Raw genomic sequence first — 19,463 nt, forward strand, 5'->3', positions numbered from 1 at the left:
CAGTTCAGGAATTGGAGTACAAACGCATCCTTGAAGGACAGATAGCACATGGCTCTGAGGCTTCATTTACAGCTCCTACTATTTTAAATACCATTTTGAAGAGTAAATTTTCAGGCTGAAATGCCAGTTCCTCCCTAAATTAGCACTGGCCCAAGTGGATTTCTGGTTTACTTATAAGTAGTTCTCTTTGTCATTGGTTATTAAATGTTAGGAGGAAGACTTGTGTCATTGCACATAAACTGGTTCCTGAATGATTCAATACCCTCTAGGAAAGTACCATGCAATACAGCAGAAAAAAAATAATCACTTTTTGATCTGTTTGAACTAGTATATCACTGAGAAACTGTATCAGAGGAGCGCTCTGAGATTCTTACAAGGAGGAAAAACAGGGTTTATGCCTCAATTTTCATGTTTCACATGTCAGTTTATGACCTCTATCACTTTGTCGTATAACACCCGCTACTAGTGCGCGTCAACTTTTTTTTTGTCTAATAAACACCTCCACACCTTTTTCATCTTTAATTAAACTGTAAAGTTTTTGATGTTCTGTATATATCACTGCCATCTGTATTCTGCTCTGGTTACTTGAGGTGACACAATTTGGGGATTACCATCTTTCAGTTTCCCTCTTCCACTGTGGGCAGTCTGTAGGACTCTTGAGCTCAGGTGTGTCCCCTCTCTGGCTACCAAGGACGGGCACCTGCATGTCTGAAGCACTTGTTCATAGCAGGGATGAAGAGATGGTCCTTCAGCTGGTAAATCTAGTCTTTTTATTTAGAGTAATCACAAGTTTAAAAAGCCCTGTACTCGTGGGGCACGAGCCACGTTCATCTGCAGCGTGAACACGCTTGTGTTTGGGGTTGATACTTGCGTGTAGCATGGAAGTAGCATCGACATTCGCTTTGAGGTTTGCAATGTGCAAACACGTGCAGCCATGCATGCTCAATAGTATGGGTCGGGGTGGGGAGCAGCAGACGGTTCAAAGCTTCAGCCTCTCGTGGGTACAGAAACTCACATTAAACAATAATCTATTTAAAGGCATTGACAGCAGGAAAGTAAAGGCAGTGTGCTTCTTAATATACTTGAAGTCAGTTAATTAAATTACTTCAGTTTTCTTTTAGTACGCCTCAAGCAGAAACTCAATTGCGTTTCTGCTTTTCACAATCAGGTTAGCAATTTGGCTAATTGGAAGTGCAACAGGAGATTAATTGTACCTTTTTAACTTCAAGAAAATCCTCCCTTCTCCTGGCACACGGGTTATCACATACAAACCTACAGGATATTGGCACACTTGGAAAAATCCTCTTATTATATTTCTCTTCTAAATGCTTTCTCTTCTAAATGCTAATTCAGGAAATCAGATCAAGATAGAAGCCCAATTCTGGAAAAGACAGAATCCTTCCAACAAGGTGTGAGAGCAGCAGAGGAGAGGCACAGCTGAAAAGTCCTTCGTGGCTTTATTCTCTCCAGATTCTTGACAAATGTGATATGAGAAGGTTGACTGTGTTCCAGCTTAATAATAGAAGTGACAAAGACAGTCAACAAAAACCTAGATAATCCTAAATTTCCGCAGAACTGAAAGGTTGAAGATTACTGTAAAGCCTGGTTGTTTAAGTGCATTACTTAAATCATTTTTATGTGGTGTCTTGATTGGCAACAAAATATTAATAACTTTTCATTGCTTTCTTAATCAGAAGCTTTCATAAGCAACAGATTAATAATTTGTCTTGTCCTGTCTGTGAAGAACTCTGTTAATGAGCTGTCACATAGCTATTGCAAAAGAGCCCTCTTAATGGTACATGTAATTAAACTATTTTTCTTGCAAACATTTAAGATTGCTTTTAGCATAAAAATATTATTTATCCATAAATTACCCATCCATATTATTTATCCATTAGAAGTCCTTTTGCAGCTATACTTTAAAAAAGTCACATCAACTTTTCTCATGCAGAAAATAACTATAATGTAGCTGAAACTGGTAAGATTGTGATAGCTATAAATTGATTTCTGACTACAAATAGTGAAGTGGTTAAAATGTGTCATCTTTCAAAATAATATACTTTTGTCCCCCAGACAAGCAGTATGTTTTCCCAAATCTGTGATTATGAAAGCATTCCTCAATTTGAAAATATAATAAACTCCTCATGGAGTCAAATGTATTTATTTATACAGTATTTATAGGATATTGTTTCACATGATCTGACATTATCTCCAGAGAAACATATGTACATTTATAAACAAGATTTATAAACAAAAGTTTATCCTCCAGAAGCATGGTGAAAGCATATGCAAACAACAGAGAAGAGAATATTACCATAAGAAAACAAATGTTACAGAATACAGGTAGATAAGAATTCGGTGAATTACCAAGTGTAATGCAGATAGCTATAACATAAATTCATGAGTATCTTTCATTATTCGTTTCATATTAATCCGTACACTTTAACTCAAATCTGCATTAGATCATTAGTTCAAAACGAAGCTTTTCATTACAGATCATTGAAATACAGGTTTCTTTATTTCTGCTGATGCAGAAGGGGATTACAGGCAGGGGAGTGAGAGTGCTTTGCAGCTACTTTATGACTTGTCTTTCTCCTTCTGTGATGAAAAATCAATAATTGCCCTTAAAAAGCATGCTCCCACGAGTTAACGAAATGCAGCATATTATTTGTTTACTATTGTCGCTTGTGTGTATCAATCAGCTCATCTTGCGCGAAGAACATGGAGGAATGTCCAGTGAGTGGTCCACGTGCCAAGTTCTCGAAGAAGTCTTGAATGTTCCTGTCCAAAAGACCCCCTGCACCAACTTCACACATATTCAGTTTTGTATTACAGTATCCGGGATGTCACACAGGCTGACAGGCAGACGGGTTGAAGCTGTGATGAAACAAGTCCAGGGTCGGGGGGAGAAGCTGTTCATCACAAGGACCGCGTCCCCAGTTTGGGAAATGGCTGAGCAGCAGCTGATGGGAGCGCGGCAGCGTGTCCTGCTAAGGCTCGCCCAGTTCCCATGCGTCTCCTCTGCCATTGCCTCCTGTCAGGGGAAGGAAACTCGGTTGGAGAGACCTCTGCTCTCACCTTCAGCTGTTCTTGCCTTTGTTATGGCCATGTGAAGAAAGTCTGGGTTTTGCTGCTGGGCTTCCTGTCATCACCCAGGACCCCAGAGGCACCTGAGATATGTAGGCTGAGCTCAGAGATGCAAGCCCGTGCTTGGAGGAAAAGGAGTGATTCTCTTCTCCAAACAGGTTTTCCTCCTCCCCATACAAGTCTGTGTGCCTTACTCTGGCTGAATCCAAGCTTGCCTCCATCTGTTCCCACCAAACCTCTCCCAGGTCCACGGTGCAAAGAGCATGTGGAGGTGGCAGAAGTGAATCTGGCGGGGCACAGACCACCTCCTAAATCGTTGATTGGTCATATTCCCCATCGACCTGTGCACCCAGGAAGATTCGTCTCCCTGTATATCTCATGGCTCTAAGAAGGTCTGTGCCTACCTGCCTTGATACACATTTCATGCATGTTCATTTAAATGTCCATTTTTCCATATATAATACTTGAAATGCAAAGCAAATGGCCAACCTTTAAAGTGCAAGTCACTTGGATTAGATTTCTCATTAAAACAGGCTGTATGAAGGCGATATATTCCTGTTGATGCTTTTAATGTAGTTTCACTGTTAAACAATAAAAAGATCATGTGTGAATAACCCCACTTAATACCCTGCTAATAGAAACCGGGCCATTAAAATGATCAAACCCTGTGTCATCCTAGATGCTGCAGTAATACAGTGATGGGAGTAAATTACAGGGAGTTGCATGTTTAAAGCCAGGTTTTTTCTCCTTCAAATCAAAGTTTAAGAAATTGCACAGTGCTTATAGTATCTCAGGTCTTTGCAGGCTCTAAAATAGAGGTTAAGTGGAAAATTAATACTTAAAATATTTTCAGAATATATATATATAGATATATATATATAATCTCTCACTTTGCTATAATGAAGATCACAGAACTTGTATCCACTTGTGTCTTCCGTGGAATAGCTCATTTTTGGGTCACAGACCAAAGTTTGTAGGTGATTATTGCAAATGCAGAAATATCTTCATGGAGACAATAAGAGTTGTTCACCTGGTCCTAAATAGCCAGTGGGGTATAAGACTTCACCTTCCTAAACAGACTGTTTTTGTGGAGGAAGATGTTGCTCTGGGGTGTTTTTGTTCTGCTTGCATTTCTCAGAGGCATATAGGGCACATACCTTGTGAAATTTTTGAGAAACCTGAGATGTTAGATGCAACTCTCCTATAGATGAATTGCTTGTACTCGGTCTGGGTGTTATAGCAGAAAAGCAGAACTATGAATGCAGTGTGAATCTTCTAAAAATGAGCAAGAAGAAAGGAGTGAGCCCATCTGCTGTGAAGTGTTAAGGTAACTAGACTGGCACGCTTAAAAAAAATGCATTAGAAAAAATTGAGCGTGAGATGAATTAGGACTCTGAAATCAGTTGTACTCTCCTGTACCTGCTCTGACTGTTGCAACTGATAATTGAATTACAGACCCAAATCCATTAATCCCAGTTATCTACCTCTGTACTGCAGGGAGAAAGTCGGAGTTTATTAATATAATTTCCTCCCAAGATTGGTACTTACCTGTTCAGTCATGGTCTTTCCATTTCTCTGAAATGTCCAGTAGATCCAATTAATAGAAACATTTCACTAAATCCCTGGTATGCTAATTCCTCCCTTCCAACAGCTCTGGCAGGATGACCTACCATTGATTTTCCTCGTTGTATTGTCTCTGAGTTTCTCAGGATATAAAAGTGATCCATTTTTATCTATATTATAATTGCACAACTATCTAAAAAGTTCATTTCCATATGTTCAAGCTAAAAACTTTTTTGGCTCACCAGCAATGTCTTATGTTGTGCTAAATTCTTTGAGCAGAAAAACGAGAAAAGATAAATTAATACCCCATGAGGCTGTGTTTGCAATAGTTTTCTGGTATTTGCTTAAGGCTGAATTTTTCTCCATGTAAATTACTAAAGTGATAGCATGTGTAAAACCAAGAACAAATAATATTAATGAAGCATAAGTTCTCAGCTTGTCTCTAGAAATGAATTATTAAAAGCACCAAAGAAAGTGATTTAAAAGCCCATGACTAATTTAGGTTTTAATATTTTTATATGAATCACTCATGAATCTATTGTAAAAAAGATCAGAGACATTTGATTAGTGAGGAGAAATCATTTTCAAAGTGATAGCCATTGTTGTAGATTTTGCATAATAATAATCTCATTAAATGCTTGGGTACATTTTGTTTTAAAATCCTGTAAACATTATCACAGAGAGATTTCTAGGACTCTGAGGATCAGGCAAGCTTTCTTAACGTGAACTAGTTAATACATTTCCATTGCTGTGCTGGTTTCTATGAAATCGTGATGGTGTTTCTCTTCGTCTAATGGAAAACCAGTGACACCAGCTCGCCCCGATGCCGGGGCTGGTTTTGTCAGTAGGCACTGAAACCACATGGGGAAGGCTCCCAGCTTCCCTGGGCCTGGCGGAAAGGGCTGAAGGGGAAGGGTCTAAAAGTGAAGCGATTATTATTATTATTATTATTATTATTATTATTATTATTGAAGAAATCCCAGCAACCGGTGGGATTCTCCTAAGAGAAGAAACCACTTGGGGAGCTCCATTCCCTCTGTCGTCATTTCAGCTAAGGACGCTTTTAAGTCAGGATGGTGAGGGGGTATCGACCACCTTTGGGACTCACCCCCAACGCATATTAGGAGCATTCAATACCTAACTGGGGCGGTTTAAAATCGCTGTGTAGGTTTAAACTCACATGGGCTGGGCAGGGGCTGCTGCCCGGGGAGTGTGTACCCCATAGTGCCGTACTGTGGTGTGACGTGTGCCGATAGCTGGAGAGGTGGGGAGCTCGTCTGGTGGTGTGTCACCGGGACTTGTTTTCCTGTTCCTCCTTCCTGTTTATAGCTATAAGGCAAGTCTTTTTTTTCCTCAAATAACGGGAAGTTATCCTAAAAAATAATAAGCCTGAATCTACTCTATGCTAATTTCTTTTCAAACGAAGACTTCCTGGAAAACAAGTGATCCTCTTTGCCAAAAATTTAAAGGGTTTGAAATATGTTTCCGTTCTGGAGCAACCCCAACACATGTTAGAAAGCTTCATGAAAAAGCATCTGAAATGGGAAAAAAAAGCAGGCGGCCGGTGCCCCGCACCCTCCGGCATCGCCCCCAGCCGCCGGCTCGGCAGCCCCGGGTTAAAGTGGGCTCCCTCTCCACCGGCTGTGCTCCTGGGTGTCAGAGCAGGAGATTTGTGGCATTACAACCACATATTGGATTTCACTTGAGACAGAATGTGAACAAGATTTACAAGCAATATGCAATGTTTTACACATTTCTAAGCGTGGTGTCTTCGAGCCGCGGCAGATTGCATGACCAGGGAATGCATTAGAAGGGAGGAATGGGATAAATAAATATGAAAAATCTTCTGTTTGGAGAGACTGATGCCTTGCATAATCAGTAGTGATGGAAAGGAAATACAACACCAAAAAAAGTACATATCCATTTTCTAGGATCTGCTTTGTTATTTTTTCAAATTGACTGTGCAGTAGCAACTTTTTTTTTCACTTTTTAGATTACTGAGCTCTTATCAATTTAGAATGCAGGGTGGTACATTTTTTTAATCATGAAAAGTTAAAACATACTCTGAGGTCACTTAATCAGTCCTTTATTTGAGGGGTAACTGCAAGACATAAAAGAAGCTCCTGAAGGGCAGAGAACTTTTTATTCCAAAAAGGGAGAGAAAACATGAGACAAACTGCTGGAGAAGTCAACTTCTCATCTGCTGCTAGTTGACCTTATCAATTATGAGAAATTGTAAGCACAGCTTGCTGAATTATTATTTTTACCTGAATGTGTAACAGTATTTGATAATGAAATTCATAAAACAGAGGTGATGAAGACCTTATCCTTATCTGGCCGCTTTGATGCAAGGCTCATCAGTTTGTGGGGTTAGAATGGTTTCTGCCTCTTGTTCATACGTTTTCATCACTTCTGTTTCTTCCTCTTCACAAGAAAATTCTCCTTCAGTGGTAAAGGAGGAAAACCATGTTCCAGAAGTGACTTGTTTGCCTTTCTCCTTGTTGCCTATCCTTTTTCACGGGATGATACATAAAAATGCCTTGTCAGTTCACCGTTGGGCATTGCTGGGGGTAGGAGTAGGGCAGTCCCAGCTCCCGGAGGGGGTGCAGCACTCCCTGAGCCTCCTGGACAGCCCTGAGATACTCTGCTTTAAAGCTGGGATAGTTTTAGGGAGAGAAGAATTAAGTTTCATCATTCTTATAGATGTTTATGGTTCCCTCTGACTGCTTTCAGGCTTGTGGTGACTTGGAAACCTGGCTTTGCAGGCAAAAGCCATCTGAAAAAAGTCAAAGCACATGAAATGTTTCCTCTCCTTTTTCCAGCATGAATTTTTCCCGTTCCCTCTGCCCACCCTATCCTGTCCCCTGCCAGTTCTCCCAGCAAGCTTACGTGTACGTGTTTGGATGGAGGGATGGAGCTCAGAGCTTGGGTCTAAAAATGTTTTGTGCTAACCCATTTCTGAGAACTTTTGTTCAAAGAGCTCCCACTTGCCTGATACACGTTTTTGAGAGGCAAAAAGTCCTTATTGACCTGCCTCCCTTCTCAGCTTGATAAAATTCTGTTAAACGCTGTGGAGGACTGCTTCCCAGCAAACCGAAACACTAGCCAAGCACTGTCAGCGTTAACTTACACCCTGGTTAATACAGTGGCAGTGGCAAGAGATGCACCGGAGCAGCTCCTAAGAGCTCCCAAAGGCAGAGCAGTATGGAGGGGTGTGGGAAATAGCCCAAAAACCAGGGCTGCCCACTGCCTGCCTGGGACGGCTTCCCGCGGCGCTGCAGGACTCCTGGCTGAGATGAGTGTAAGATGTAGAGTTAGAGGCTATTAAAGAATCAAAGACTCATCATTTCCTAATGCTCTAGGGCTTGGGATTTTACAGCACTTCCAAATATACCTTTATAAAATATACACAGAAAGTGCTTGTGCATAAGAATGCATGCATATCTATATAAAATGTAACTGTGAAATCCTAATGTACTAATTATATACACAGGGAAACATAAGCAGAAACCATGAGCTGCAATAATTGAACACACAGAAAGAGTCATCAATTTGTTAGAGAATTCACTATTCTTTTTGTAGCAACAAAAGGTTCAGTATTGAACCTAAATTTCATACTCGCTTTTTTCTTCCCACATCTAATACTGGCCATACTTAATAATGTTGTATTCTTATGTGAATTTACTGTGTGTGTGCAAGTTCTAATACAGGACAGATAATTTCCTTCTGTGCCTGGCATAAATGATACGGTATTAACCTAAATCGTATTTGATAACCTTCTTTAAGTGATAGAAGTCAGAAAATAGTTTTTAAAAGTCATAAACCATGCTTTTACCAGCATAAGCTTCTCTTTACAAGAAAAATGCATTTGGAGAGGAAGAGAATAATGCTATAATCTTGCATGAGTTTGTTTTTGCAAGGGTCTTATATTAATACATTTGTATACATTGGAAAAAACAGATCGTCCATAAAAAGACAATTACAGAGCACAAACCAAGCAGTCATAATATTTTTCTGAGATATCTTAAAGGAAGCAACATACTTAAAACAGAGAAGATTTTATTGTCCTGTTTTTCCACAACTCCTTATAAATCGTTCCATAAAAGTAGCCATCCTGCTTTTATTGATCTAAACTCAATTTGAGTTGCTTTGGGATTAACTTTAAAAACTGTTACAAAGTTCCCTCCACTGCAAGCATTTTCTCTAGCTCATGCAAATATCATTTGAATAGGGTTGATATCTTTTCTACTTGCAGTTACTCATGCATCTTTGCTTTCCGGCAGGAAAGATCCAGCTGACCAGAAAACAGGCAAATGCTTGAAATGGGAATTTTTGAGTAGATATTTGTAATAATGTATCAGGTAGCTTCACCAGCTTATCCCATAGTGTAGATGCCAAATCTGCCTGACACCCAAGGTGGCAGTAATATCTGAGCTGCTTTTGAGTATAGATAATGAATTTCAGGATCATCTATGCATTTACTTTTATCCTTTATAATTGTTCATACATTTGCGCATTGGGGCAGCACATGCCTTAGGGTAGCAGGTAGCAGAACCAGGGTGGTTATGTCTGTGCCCTCTCAGGTCAAGGTCTGTGCTTTGGGAAGGATTGTTGTCCTGCCCGTAAACTCTGTATTTCTCGGTGCTCACTCTCAATCTGTCTTGTAACGTGTCTAAAAACTAGGCAAGTTCCCAAACTTCCCTTCCCCCCTGCCAGGGCTGGCCTGCCACTGAGAGGAGAGGCATGAAGACATTTCTCTGGTGCCAGACAGAAGTTATTGGAGAAGATTCAAGAGCCAGCAGAAGTAGTGCCAGATCAATCTCATACTGCAAGAGATGGGCTACTTTGTCCTTTCCTTTAAGGGTGCCAGCTGGCATTGCAAGTCTGCCTCAGAATCGCAGCTTCCTTCAAAAAATGTTCAAAGTGTCATGGCTGGAAAGGAAAGCTTCAAACTGTAAAGCAGATGCACCCTGACGAGGCAGGAAGTGTGAGATATAAGGAGCCCCAAATGGTTTTGGTTTACAAAGCAGCCCATCTGATGATCCAACAACTCTTGCTCATAATTTCTGAGCACCTGGCAGGGGGTTTGGCAGTAACAGCATGGATGAGGATGATTCCTTGTAGCATTGGACCTGCCATGGGCGCAGCAGGAAAGGGAGCAGCGACAGCACCTCTGTGCATGGATTCCCTTCCTCCATCACAAAGAAATTGGGACCCAAGTTCTTGACTCCCAACCAGCGGAGCAAATTTGCATTCCTATTTTATGCCGCCCACCCTGGTAGGTTCGATCAAGTCATGCTGGAAGACCCTGGCTGTGAGTTTTCACCTCCTCACCGCACTACAGCGCTGCACTTCCATTTCACTCCTGGTGGCCACGCTGGACAAGGGTGGCAGCAGGCACAACTTTGTGTAGGGGCTTTCCCGGTACAGCCCTTGGCTGCAGGCTGGCTTTCCACCTACACATTGGAAAGGTGAAAAAAAGTCCTTGGGTTTTCACAAGCAAAACCACTCTTCAACACTCACCCTATTGTACTGGGCTTGTGCCACCCTGATTCTAAGCTGAATTTTACCATACTTTTGCAGTGAAATTCTGGAAAGAGTTTAGTTTAGCATGCTTCACACATGGAGCTAATTAAAGAAAAATCGTTCTTTAAGCTCATGAACAGTTTTTTAAATGTATCCTTCTGGGTTTGCATAGAAGTACAAGCATTCTGGAGCTGCAGAAGTCTGAACATTAATGGAGTAACAAAAGAAGCTGCTTTGTATACCCATCAGTGCTGTGGTTCTGTTAACTATAATTTGAAATAAATTCCTAAGCAGGGCACTTGTACAACATATTCACATGCCAAAACCTCTCTACTAACTCATATTCTCCCCATCTATAATCAAAAATTGAAGTAATGCAAGAGCAGATCTAGGAAGATGAAGGGGATGAAGAAAGATACTTGTCAAGCAGTTACAGATCAAAACAAGTTCCTTTGAGAAAATGCTTTTTGTCGCCTTCCTTGTCTCCTGTGTCGGATATTGTCTGAGATAAGTGACAAACAGTTTCAGTTCTTTCTCATCAAGTCTCAAGGTTACAGTGCATTTCCTAAGAACCAGCATAGATAAAGGAAACCTTAACCCACCCAGAAGTTAGCATTTTATGCATCTGAGGTTAACAGGAAGATATTAAATTCCCCCATAAATTAAACAGCTGGAGATTGCCATCTTTCTTATGTGCAAAGAGCACCTTGTTAGCAACCAGCACAAAAGTTTATGTTCTCAGATGAGTTACTTTGCCTTACTCTTAAATTGCCGCTCATTTTCTCCCTGCATGTTGATTTATGAACTTCAAAACTTACTGTTCAAAATTCAAGCTGTGTTTCCAAGCTGCGATGCTATCAAAACCACTGAACAGGTAGTCTCCCTTCATGTGGTGTTTAAAATATTTTTACTGAATAATAAGGCACCTTTCCTGTCTTTTGTTACATACAGGATTTTGGAGAAGACGATTCCCTCTACATCACCAAGGTAACAACTATTCACATGGGCAATTACACCTGTCATGCCTACGGCTATGAAGAGCTGTATCAGACCCACATCCTTCAGGTGAATGGTTAGTAAATGGCATATATGACAATCCATGAAAACGTTCCTGTAAGCAAAGTTGCGTGTTAATCTCATTCGCACGGAGACGTGAAAAGCCACGCACCAAATTGTCTTTGTACGGGAGCAAATGCGGCTCAGGGTTTGCTCACTTGTGCTATCACACAGGCAATCAAAAAGGAAGGTACCAAGGGGGGACGTGTATAATTACCTGGGCTGCAGCAGGTATCCTAACTGTAAAACAAGCTGTCAGTAACATTTCCATAGAGTTAAGAGCAGTGTCTCAAAGCATCTCTTAGACTAATGACAGCTTTTGCGAACAGAAGTGTTGCTTCAATAATTTCTTCTTCCAGAAAATTATTTCTGTTGCGTGCAATAGCCCAGGATATTTGAATAAATACAGCACGGTGTTTCCAAAACTAGCTAACTCAAAGCTATATATCAGATTATTACCTGGTTGTAGTCGGCTTGGTTCACTGGGGGCTATTTACGTTGGCTAAAGATATGGCCCACTGGGTTGCAAAATGAGGGCAAACCATTTTACAGGTGAGAGAATCACACGGGCCATATTCCAGCATTCTCGTTCACCTCCGTCCCCTGGACCACATTTGTGCCTGGTGGAACTTATATTCAGGCGTTTGCTATCTTTCTTCTGACCTCAAACTCAGTCAGTCAGATTTAGTTTAAAATCACATTAGCTTAAAGCGGCATTTCATTGAGGGACCAGCCTGTGGAGTATCCACCTCCCCAGCAGCAAAATTGTTATCCAACTTTAAAGTTGTATTTATATGTGCTAATATGACCGGCAGTATCTCCAGAATAGGAGACAGGGTAATCCGTTGCTCACTATGGGTAGTTTTTTACATACTCTGGTATGAAAGTATTTAGTTTCACAGGAGAATTCAGTAACTATTACAGGGGATATATTATAAGGAAAATTAATACTTAGTTCTTTGTCTAGATGCGCACAGACCTCTACAAAGGAGAGCTGTCAACTGGTAAGAGCAGACAGCTACACACAGGTTAATAGAGAGAGGCTGACACGAAGAGAAACAGTAAAAAGGGATATTTATGCACTTTAAGAAGCACCGTGATGGACGTGGCGTTTAGGTTTGCAGCTCAGGTCTTCTGGACGTGTGTAAGTTGCTCCCCACCCACAGCAAGTACCTAGAGGACAGCACAAAGCATCCAGTTGATTTGAATGAAAACTGACTTAATGTTTCTACATAATAATTTGTCATCTTTTGAGATAGTAAACTGTAAAGTCTCAGCAACGTGGATAACTAGATTGTGCATGCTGCAGCTGGGAAAATAGGTTTCCTTCCTCAAAGTGCTATTTGTTTGATGAATGGCGGTTGAAAGAAACGCGAGCTAACAACTTATTCCCGTGTATATTATGTGATATATTATGAGGCCTGAATGGAGTTTAGTTGGCATACAACAATGTAGACTTTATCATCACTGAGAATATAAGGCCCAGAGGCTTTGAAACTAAAACCAGAATGAGAGGAAAGCTAGATGGAGTGTGGGAAGGGGTTGATTCTTTTCGTACTCATGCCTGCCACTTAGATTTAACTTGTTGTTGAAAGATCCCATTTTCTTTTTAAATGGAAGTTTCACACCACAGCTGCATGTGGTTTTTCTTATTAATACAAGAACGCTGTTATACAAAAAAAACCCACTTTCCATGTTGGCTTTTTAATGTTGCTATATAGTCACTAAATACTGCAAAAAATGCCGTGCGTTCTGGTATCAACCCAGGCTTGCTAGAAGACACTGCAGGGTCTAGAAATCTTTGTCTTACAGCATCTGATATTCCCATATGAGCCATTAGGCTTTGCAAAGCTGTGTTTTTTTCAGTTTTTGATGTGGCTGGCTGGCTGCCCACGTCACTAAATTCTCTCCTTTTCTGCCTGTGTCGTGGCTTCCTCCAGCACCTGATGTTGGGGCAACAGCACCGATGACAGGACAACGTCGCTTACCTTCAGACGCATGGTGGGGTTCCCAAGGCAGAGCCCTGCTCAGGAAATCCTTCTCAGTTTTTAGTAAATTAAAGGACAAATTGAGGAATTTCTCTTGACAGGAGTAGAGGGAAGAAACTGAGCCGAGCTAAATTGAGTGAAGATGCCGAGAATCTAAGTATAGTTGATGGGCTCTGTTCAGCACTGGGGATTGTCTCTGTCTGTCTGTATCAAACCGAAAACTCCATCTTCAACACAGGAGGTTTTTTGTTGCTTTTCTGTATTGGACTAAAACTGTAAGAGAATGTGACAGAACCAAATCAGCCAGAGCTTGGGTGTATCTGCTCCCCTGTCTCCTCCAGGGAGGGACTGATACACTTTTAACATCAACAACACAGGGGGTTTTTTATTCTGTGAAAACAATCAGATTTTTTTTTTCTCTTTTTAGCAGAGAAAACTCCAAGTTTCTGTACTGGGAAAGTGTAGAGAAAGCAGAACCAACTGAAGTAAAAGGGTTTATCCCCAACCCTTCCCAAGCTCACTGTGTCTGTACAGGCAGGTCCCAACTTTTAGACTGTGTTTCAGTTAATTCCGTGTTTTTCGAAGCTGCAGTAACTCTTCCAGTGTCCTTTGATCCTTTTTGTACCGCCTGGGCCCTGGCTTACTCTTCCCACTGAGGCCCATCCATCCAGCTTACAAAGTATTTTCCTTTTATTGCCTTTTTCTCCTTAAAAGAATCTGATCCTAGTTATATGCACCCTCTTCATATGCTTTTATCCAACATATTCTCTTTATCTTACTTTCTCCTTTGTCTCTTTTTAGAACATAACACTGGCTTGTAACAGCTCATTGATTAGGTGATATAGGAAATTAGGAAATATAAGCCTAAATAGAAAGCTTAGAGCCCGATTTTGACAAAAATTTAAAGTTCTGGGATTCTAGTTAAATGTATTACAGACTAATCACATTTATCAAAAGTTTACCCACAGAAAGCCTTGCTTTCATCCCCGTATATTGTCACGGTTGTTTCTTTTCATGCCCAAGGAAAGTAAATTCACTTCATCGCAGTCGAATCCTGCTGGAAGACGGGCACGCGCTTGCCCACGGCGGGAAAGCAGGTGTCCTTACTGAGGCTTGCTGCTGTACCTGTGCCACACAACCCAGCCACGTGCGTGCAGCACTGTGCTTGGGCTGTTCAACCAGGCTACAACGCAATGCTAAAAGGAACCCCACGTTGTCCGACTCGGCATCAGGCATTGCACAGTCTAGGCTTGCCTAAAGATCCTCTCCAAAGCAGCCTTTCTGAAGGGGAAAAGAAGGTTTGTTTTGCTCGACTGCTGAATGCCGTGCAGTGCTTCCCCTTGTATCAGCTGGTTCACAATATGAGGAATAACGGGGCAGATCCAGATGCACATTCTGGCAAGCAGAGATGAGAATCCTGTTAGGCAGAAAGCGTGAAGACCACCAGATGGTCTTCACACCCAAACCGCTGGCTCACATTTTCTGGGCAAGAAGCATAAAGCACATATGTGAAATGCAACCTACATGTGACATTTGATGTGGTAGGTTTGGGTTGAGCTCATCAATCTTAGGACTCACAGCAGTGGTAAAATTCAAGTCGGTGTATTTATACACCTGGCCCTTAATGTCTTTGGAAGAAAAGAACGCGCTGAAAGGCAGCACAAAGTTCAAGAATGAAAAATTCATCTTGCATGCTGGTATCTTTGATGAGGAGAAGCCAAGAACAGTAGGAAAATTTTGTTCTCTCCTATGTATGGATATTGCTTGGGAAATGTGTACAGCATACACTAACTGTAGGAAGGAAAAGCAATTTATAGCTTTCAAGAAGAAAAAGAGTTGCTGAGGATAAAGAATCTCATAAAATCGTAATCAACTATGAAAATTGATAGCTTGCAAATCAAGAGACTGCTGAGTGTAAGGCCTCATTTTCCTTGGTTCTTGCACTCTGGAAAACATCAGCATAAATCAGAATATTGTATTCCTTGAAAACAGTTTTAAAAAACCATTTGATCCTCGGCCGAACTGTAAGGGTCCAATAGGACAAATTTTCTAGTAACAGAGACATGTTTTAAACACAGATGTTTTGTTAATGTGGCTTTTCAAGAGAAAACATATAATGCTGCAAACTCCTTTCAAATCATAAATGGAAAGATTAAAACATCTCAAGTAAATGATTAATCTATTAATTATTATTAAGCCGTGAAGTATATCGGTCCTATAGCAGCAATGTTTGTCTTTGGGGCTTCATACAGCCATCTGTGTTCATCATGTGCTTTATCACCTGAGCTGTTTTATTGTAATGAATTGGTCTGCTCACAAGTAAGGTACTACTTAGTATGCAGTAGTAGGCAATCTACCCAATCTCTTACTTGTTTGAATACCTTTTTTCTCCTACTTTGCTTAAGATAATAGCATTTTTATATTGCCTTTGGCTGCAGACACAGTAATGGTTAGCAATGATATATAGTCACCAAGGGAAATAGCAAAGGATAATCCATATATTCCAAAGTCTGGAGCTGAAATCTTTGCAAGTTTAAAGTAAAATGTGCTTACTTGGAATGTATTAATTTGTAGCAAGGATAATAAAAATGCATTCTGCAGTTTGCTGTTATCACAAGGCAGCTGCATGCGATAATTTACCTGTGCAATGAATTATGTAAGACGAGGGAGAAGAAATAAAAAGTTTAAAAATGGAAGGAGTAGGAAAATGATAAGAGAGCGGGAATGGAGGTGCAACACATATTTTTGTAGGTGAAAACAAGCAGTTTCCTTATTAATCACTCTTGAAAAGACACCTTGCTATAATTTCAAATTCATCTAATTTTCATGCAGAACGTTGATTCAGTGTCCAGGACCCCTGAGCTACTTTTTGCAATATAAATCTGTTGTGTTTTCAGCTCTGCAGGTAAAATATGTGGATTACTCACATACAGACTAAGATGGTATGAGGCAAAAACCGCGAGAGATGCAAGTAAACTCTGCTTTGTGAAGGAGCGCCCTGTTTCTAGGGAGCATGATCCTTGTGGCAGTCATTGGGAGTGCTGACCTGATGTCCGTATGAAGAGGAAAGCCTAACGCAAACAATTATAAGAAAACCTGATCAACCCACACTGGTTTTGAGAGCATTAAATAGGTGATGTCTGGGAGGGGCTCTATCTCAGTTAGGAGCTGCTGGGTGAGAAAACACCGCTAGGCTTGGAGTAAAATTGCTCTGGTGCCTTTGGCCGTTTGGGATATGTTAGAGAAGGGCTTGAGCCCGGCTGAGGGATCTCCATCTCGCCTGGAGCCGGGCAGGTGCAGGCAGGCAGCCGTATCCTGGCAGGAGCAGAGCCCTGCACGGGGCACGGGGCCTCACAGGCTTTGCTCCAGAGCTGGTTTTCATGTAGCTAGCTGCAAGCATGGGCGCACTGGTCTGTCTGCAAGAGGCTGGGGCAGGCAAACCCCCAGGCAGAGAGGGTCAGCATTGCTTGTGGACTAGAAGAGGCAGGTTTGTGCTGTCTTGAGAATTAGGAAAGTACCTGGAACATTAAGTACTAACTGCCCGTTGACTTTACCAGGATTTGGGCATCTAACCTGCTTGGGTGTCGTAAGTTTTTTCCTATGCATTTGTAAGAAACAAATCACCTCTCATCTATGAGTCTGAATTTCAATGGACATAGGCTTTCAATGGACCTCAGTTCCTAAACCATTTCATTCTAAAAATGTTACTAGTAGCAACGAAATCATAGGTGAGACAAGCATTGAGTGCAGGACCTTCATAAAATTCTGTCAAAGTGGACAAAAATTACTGTCTTTAACCTATTGCACCTGGAGACACCGACACGGAGAAATTTAAATTAATTTTGCGAGGTACAGACGGAATCAGAAGCTCCTGACTCTCAGTCTTATTCCCCTGAATTGCTTGGACACTGTCCCTTAAATGAACGCAGGGATGGCTCTGACATCTGCCAGCCATTTCCAGCAGCAGATCGCTTCCTTTGCTCTCCTTCCGCTTGATCTGGCACCTCCTGACAGCACCCGTAACCCTGACAGCGATGGCAGGAAGAGAAGATAAAAAGCTAGCAAATGCTTTTTTTTAGAATATACGAACTCAATTTAATAAAACAAACCTTGTCTTTTTGGTAACCTCCTGATTAAAGAGCTCTTAGGTGGTGTTTTACCCACTGCCCTGCATCTTACAACACGTTTTCTTTTCTTCTCAAGTAAAGGAAACAGAAGACAAGGAAGTAAATCTACACGTCCAGTGCAGAGGTGAAGTTTAAAGCCATTCCTTTGCTAGAAGTCCCCATTTTTTTGTCTCTTCAGTTGCCCCTAGGTATTTCCTCTCAGATTACACTTGAACAATCTCTCACTTTTAAAGCTATAAAAAACAAGTAGACTTGAGGGCTTTCTGTCGTGGCTGATTTCCTTCCAAGCTGATGAATCAGCTCTGGTTAATACTTGGCAGCTGGTAGGTAAGACAGAAGTAAAATGCATCTCTCTCTGGTAAGGGCCATAAAAAATAGAAATAAAAAGATGGAAAGTATATGCTAGTGAATGTAGTTATTTAAACTATCCCCACATGGACATATAGACACATAGCAAGCTGCAAACACAGATTTCATTTTATTCTAAAGCAACTGTTAAGTCAATTTACTTTTGCCAGTCATGGAGCCTAATGATGGACTATATAAAAACACAGCAGCGAGTTAAGGTACCTTAAGCCAGTGATTTCCAGTGGAAGTTTGTTATTGACTGATTCAGGCTTTCTAAAAAACCCCACAAATTTTCCTCGATCCTCCGTTAGTGCTAGCAGAGGTTACACATTTTCCTTGAGAAAGAAGTTGGGCCCCCACGTACCGCATCCACATTTGACTCTGCCCGTGGTTTTACGAAACTGTACAGCTTTCAACAGTTACATCATGAGTCCCAAAATCTCCTAATCTGGTAGAAAAGTTGACCAGTTGATTATGGAGCACAGCAGTCCATGATCACCCTTCAAATACCATCAGCCGTGATATAGCACATGTTTCCTTTTATTATGTCCCTTGAGGTGAAAGGAAGGAGGGTCCCACTGATATTGCAATATTGCAAATTCTCTTTAAAGTCGGTGAGTAAATTGTTAAGAAATAGTTAATGGGTGATATTAAGCCTTGTTGATTTAAGCAATGAAGGTGACATGATTGAAAATCAATGAACTTGCCTGAAATTGTAATATAATTAGTAGTTCTGCCAATTGAGTATATTAAATAGTTCATAGGTGCCTTCCTGAAACAAGGTAAGTCACGTTTTGGAAGCCTCTCAGAAAAAAAGAGAAGTAATTTATAAACACTTTATTTGTTCAGAATAACAGGTAGTGAATGTACAGGCTATTTCCTGATGGATATTTAATTAAAATGTTGAACAATATGCTACTTCTAATGGGCAAGAACTCCAATTCCTTCCTTACTAGAGTCAGTGAAGGTTTGGAGTTTATACTTTCATTTTTAAATATGTGAGTACCCGCCTTAGGTTTTAATCCAACTTTACTGAAGGTCAATCAGTCACTTAATGAAAGAAAGGAAGAACAAGCGAGAATGGTCTAAACACAAAATCAGATATCGAGGTTGCTCCCTGGCGTTGGTTTATTGGTTTCCTCTTTTCTATTATTATTTTCTGTTTTCTGCCCCCAAAGTTGAGCTGTAGAAAAATCATTACTGTAGCTTGCACTGAAAGCCAGGACGTTGCTTATTTCCCCGGTTCCTGGATCAGACCTCTTCTGCAGCACCGCTTGAAGGCAGCGGCTCTCGAGCCACCGACAAGGGGTGTCACCTGGCGGGTGAGTTTAAAGTCGCCAATTCCTTGTTTCCCGCAGTGCCGCCAGTGATTCGCGTCTACCCTGAAACGCAGGCGCAGGAGCCTGGCGTGTCGGCAAGCCTCAAATGTCACGCCGAAGGCATCCCTAATCCCCGAATTACCTGGCTAAAGAACGGCATTGATATCATGCCAATACTATCCAAACAACTAACGCTCCTAGGTAAGAACAGAATTTTGATTAATTAAAGTATTGTAGATGGGGTTAAGGAGGATTATTTTGCACTTTAAACTAGAAGTTCTTGTACTTTCGCTAAGCCACAGTTGTTGGAAATCGTGTTACAAAACCCGTTCTTCCTTTTTATCTTTTTCGCCTGTGAATTTCTCGGGAAATACAGTATTGATTGATATAAGTGGTAATGGCATTCTGTTAAAAGACAGCGTGCCTGGTTCTCCACTGCCTCGCCTCTT

At 41.1% G+C, this 19,463-nt stretch overlaps 1 protein-coding gene across 2 annotated transcripts in view; it reads left to right on the top strand.

The window, feature by feature from the left end:
- FSTL4 (follistatin-like 4) overlaps positions 1 to 19,463 on the top strand; it is a 231,988-nt gene that overhangs the window by 193,899 nt on the left and 18,626 nt on the right. For both annotated transcript variants that reach the window (XM_009322721.1, XM_009322722.1), the window contains exons 7-8: positions 11,128 to 11,248; positions 19,054 to 19,215. In XM_009322721.1, the coding sequence (XP_009320996.1) occupies positions 11,128 to 11,248; positions 19,054 to 19,215 (283 nt within the window). The remainder of the gene's footprint in view (positions 1 to 11,127; positions 11,249 to 19,053; positions 19,216 to 19,463) is intronic.

Source organism: Pygoscelis adeliae, unplaced genomic scaffold (assembly GCF_000699105.1).
Source record: "Pygoscelis adeliae isolate BGI_AS28 unplaced genomic scaffold, ASM69910v1 Scaffold34, whole genome shotgun sequence".
Classification (NCBI taxonomy): Eukaryota; Metazoa; Chordata; class Aves; order Sphenisciformes; family Spheniscidae; genus Pygoscelis; species Pygoscelis adeliae.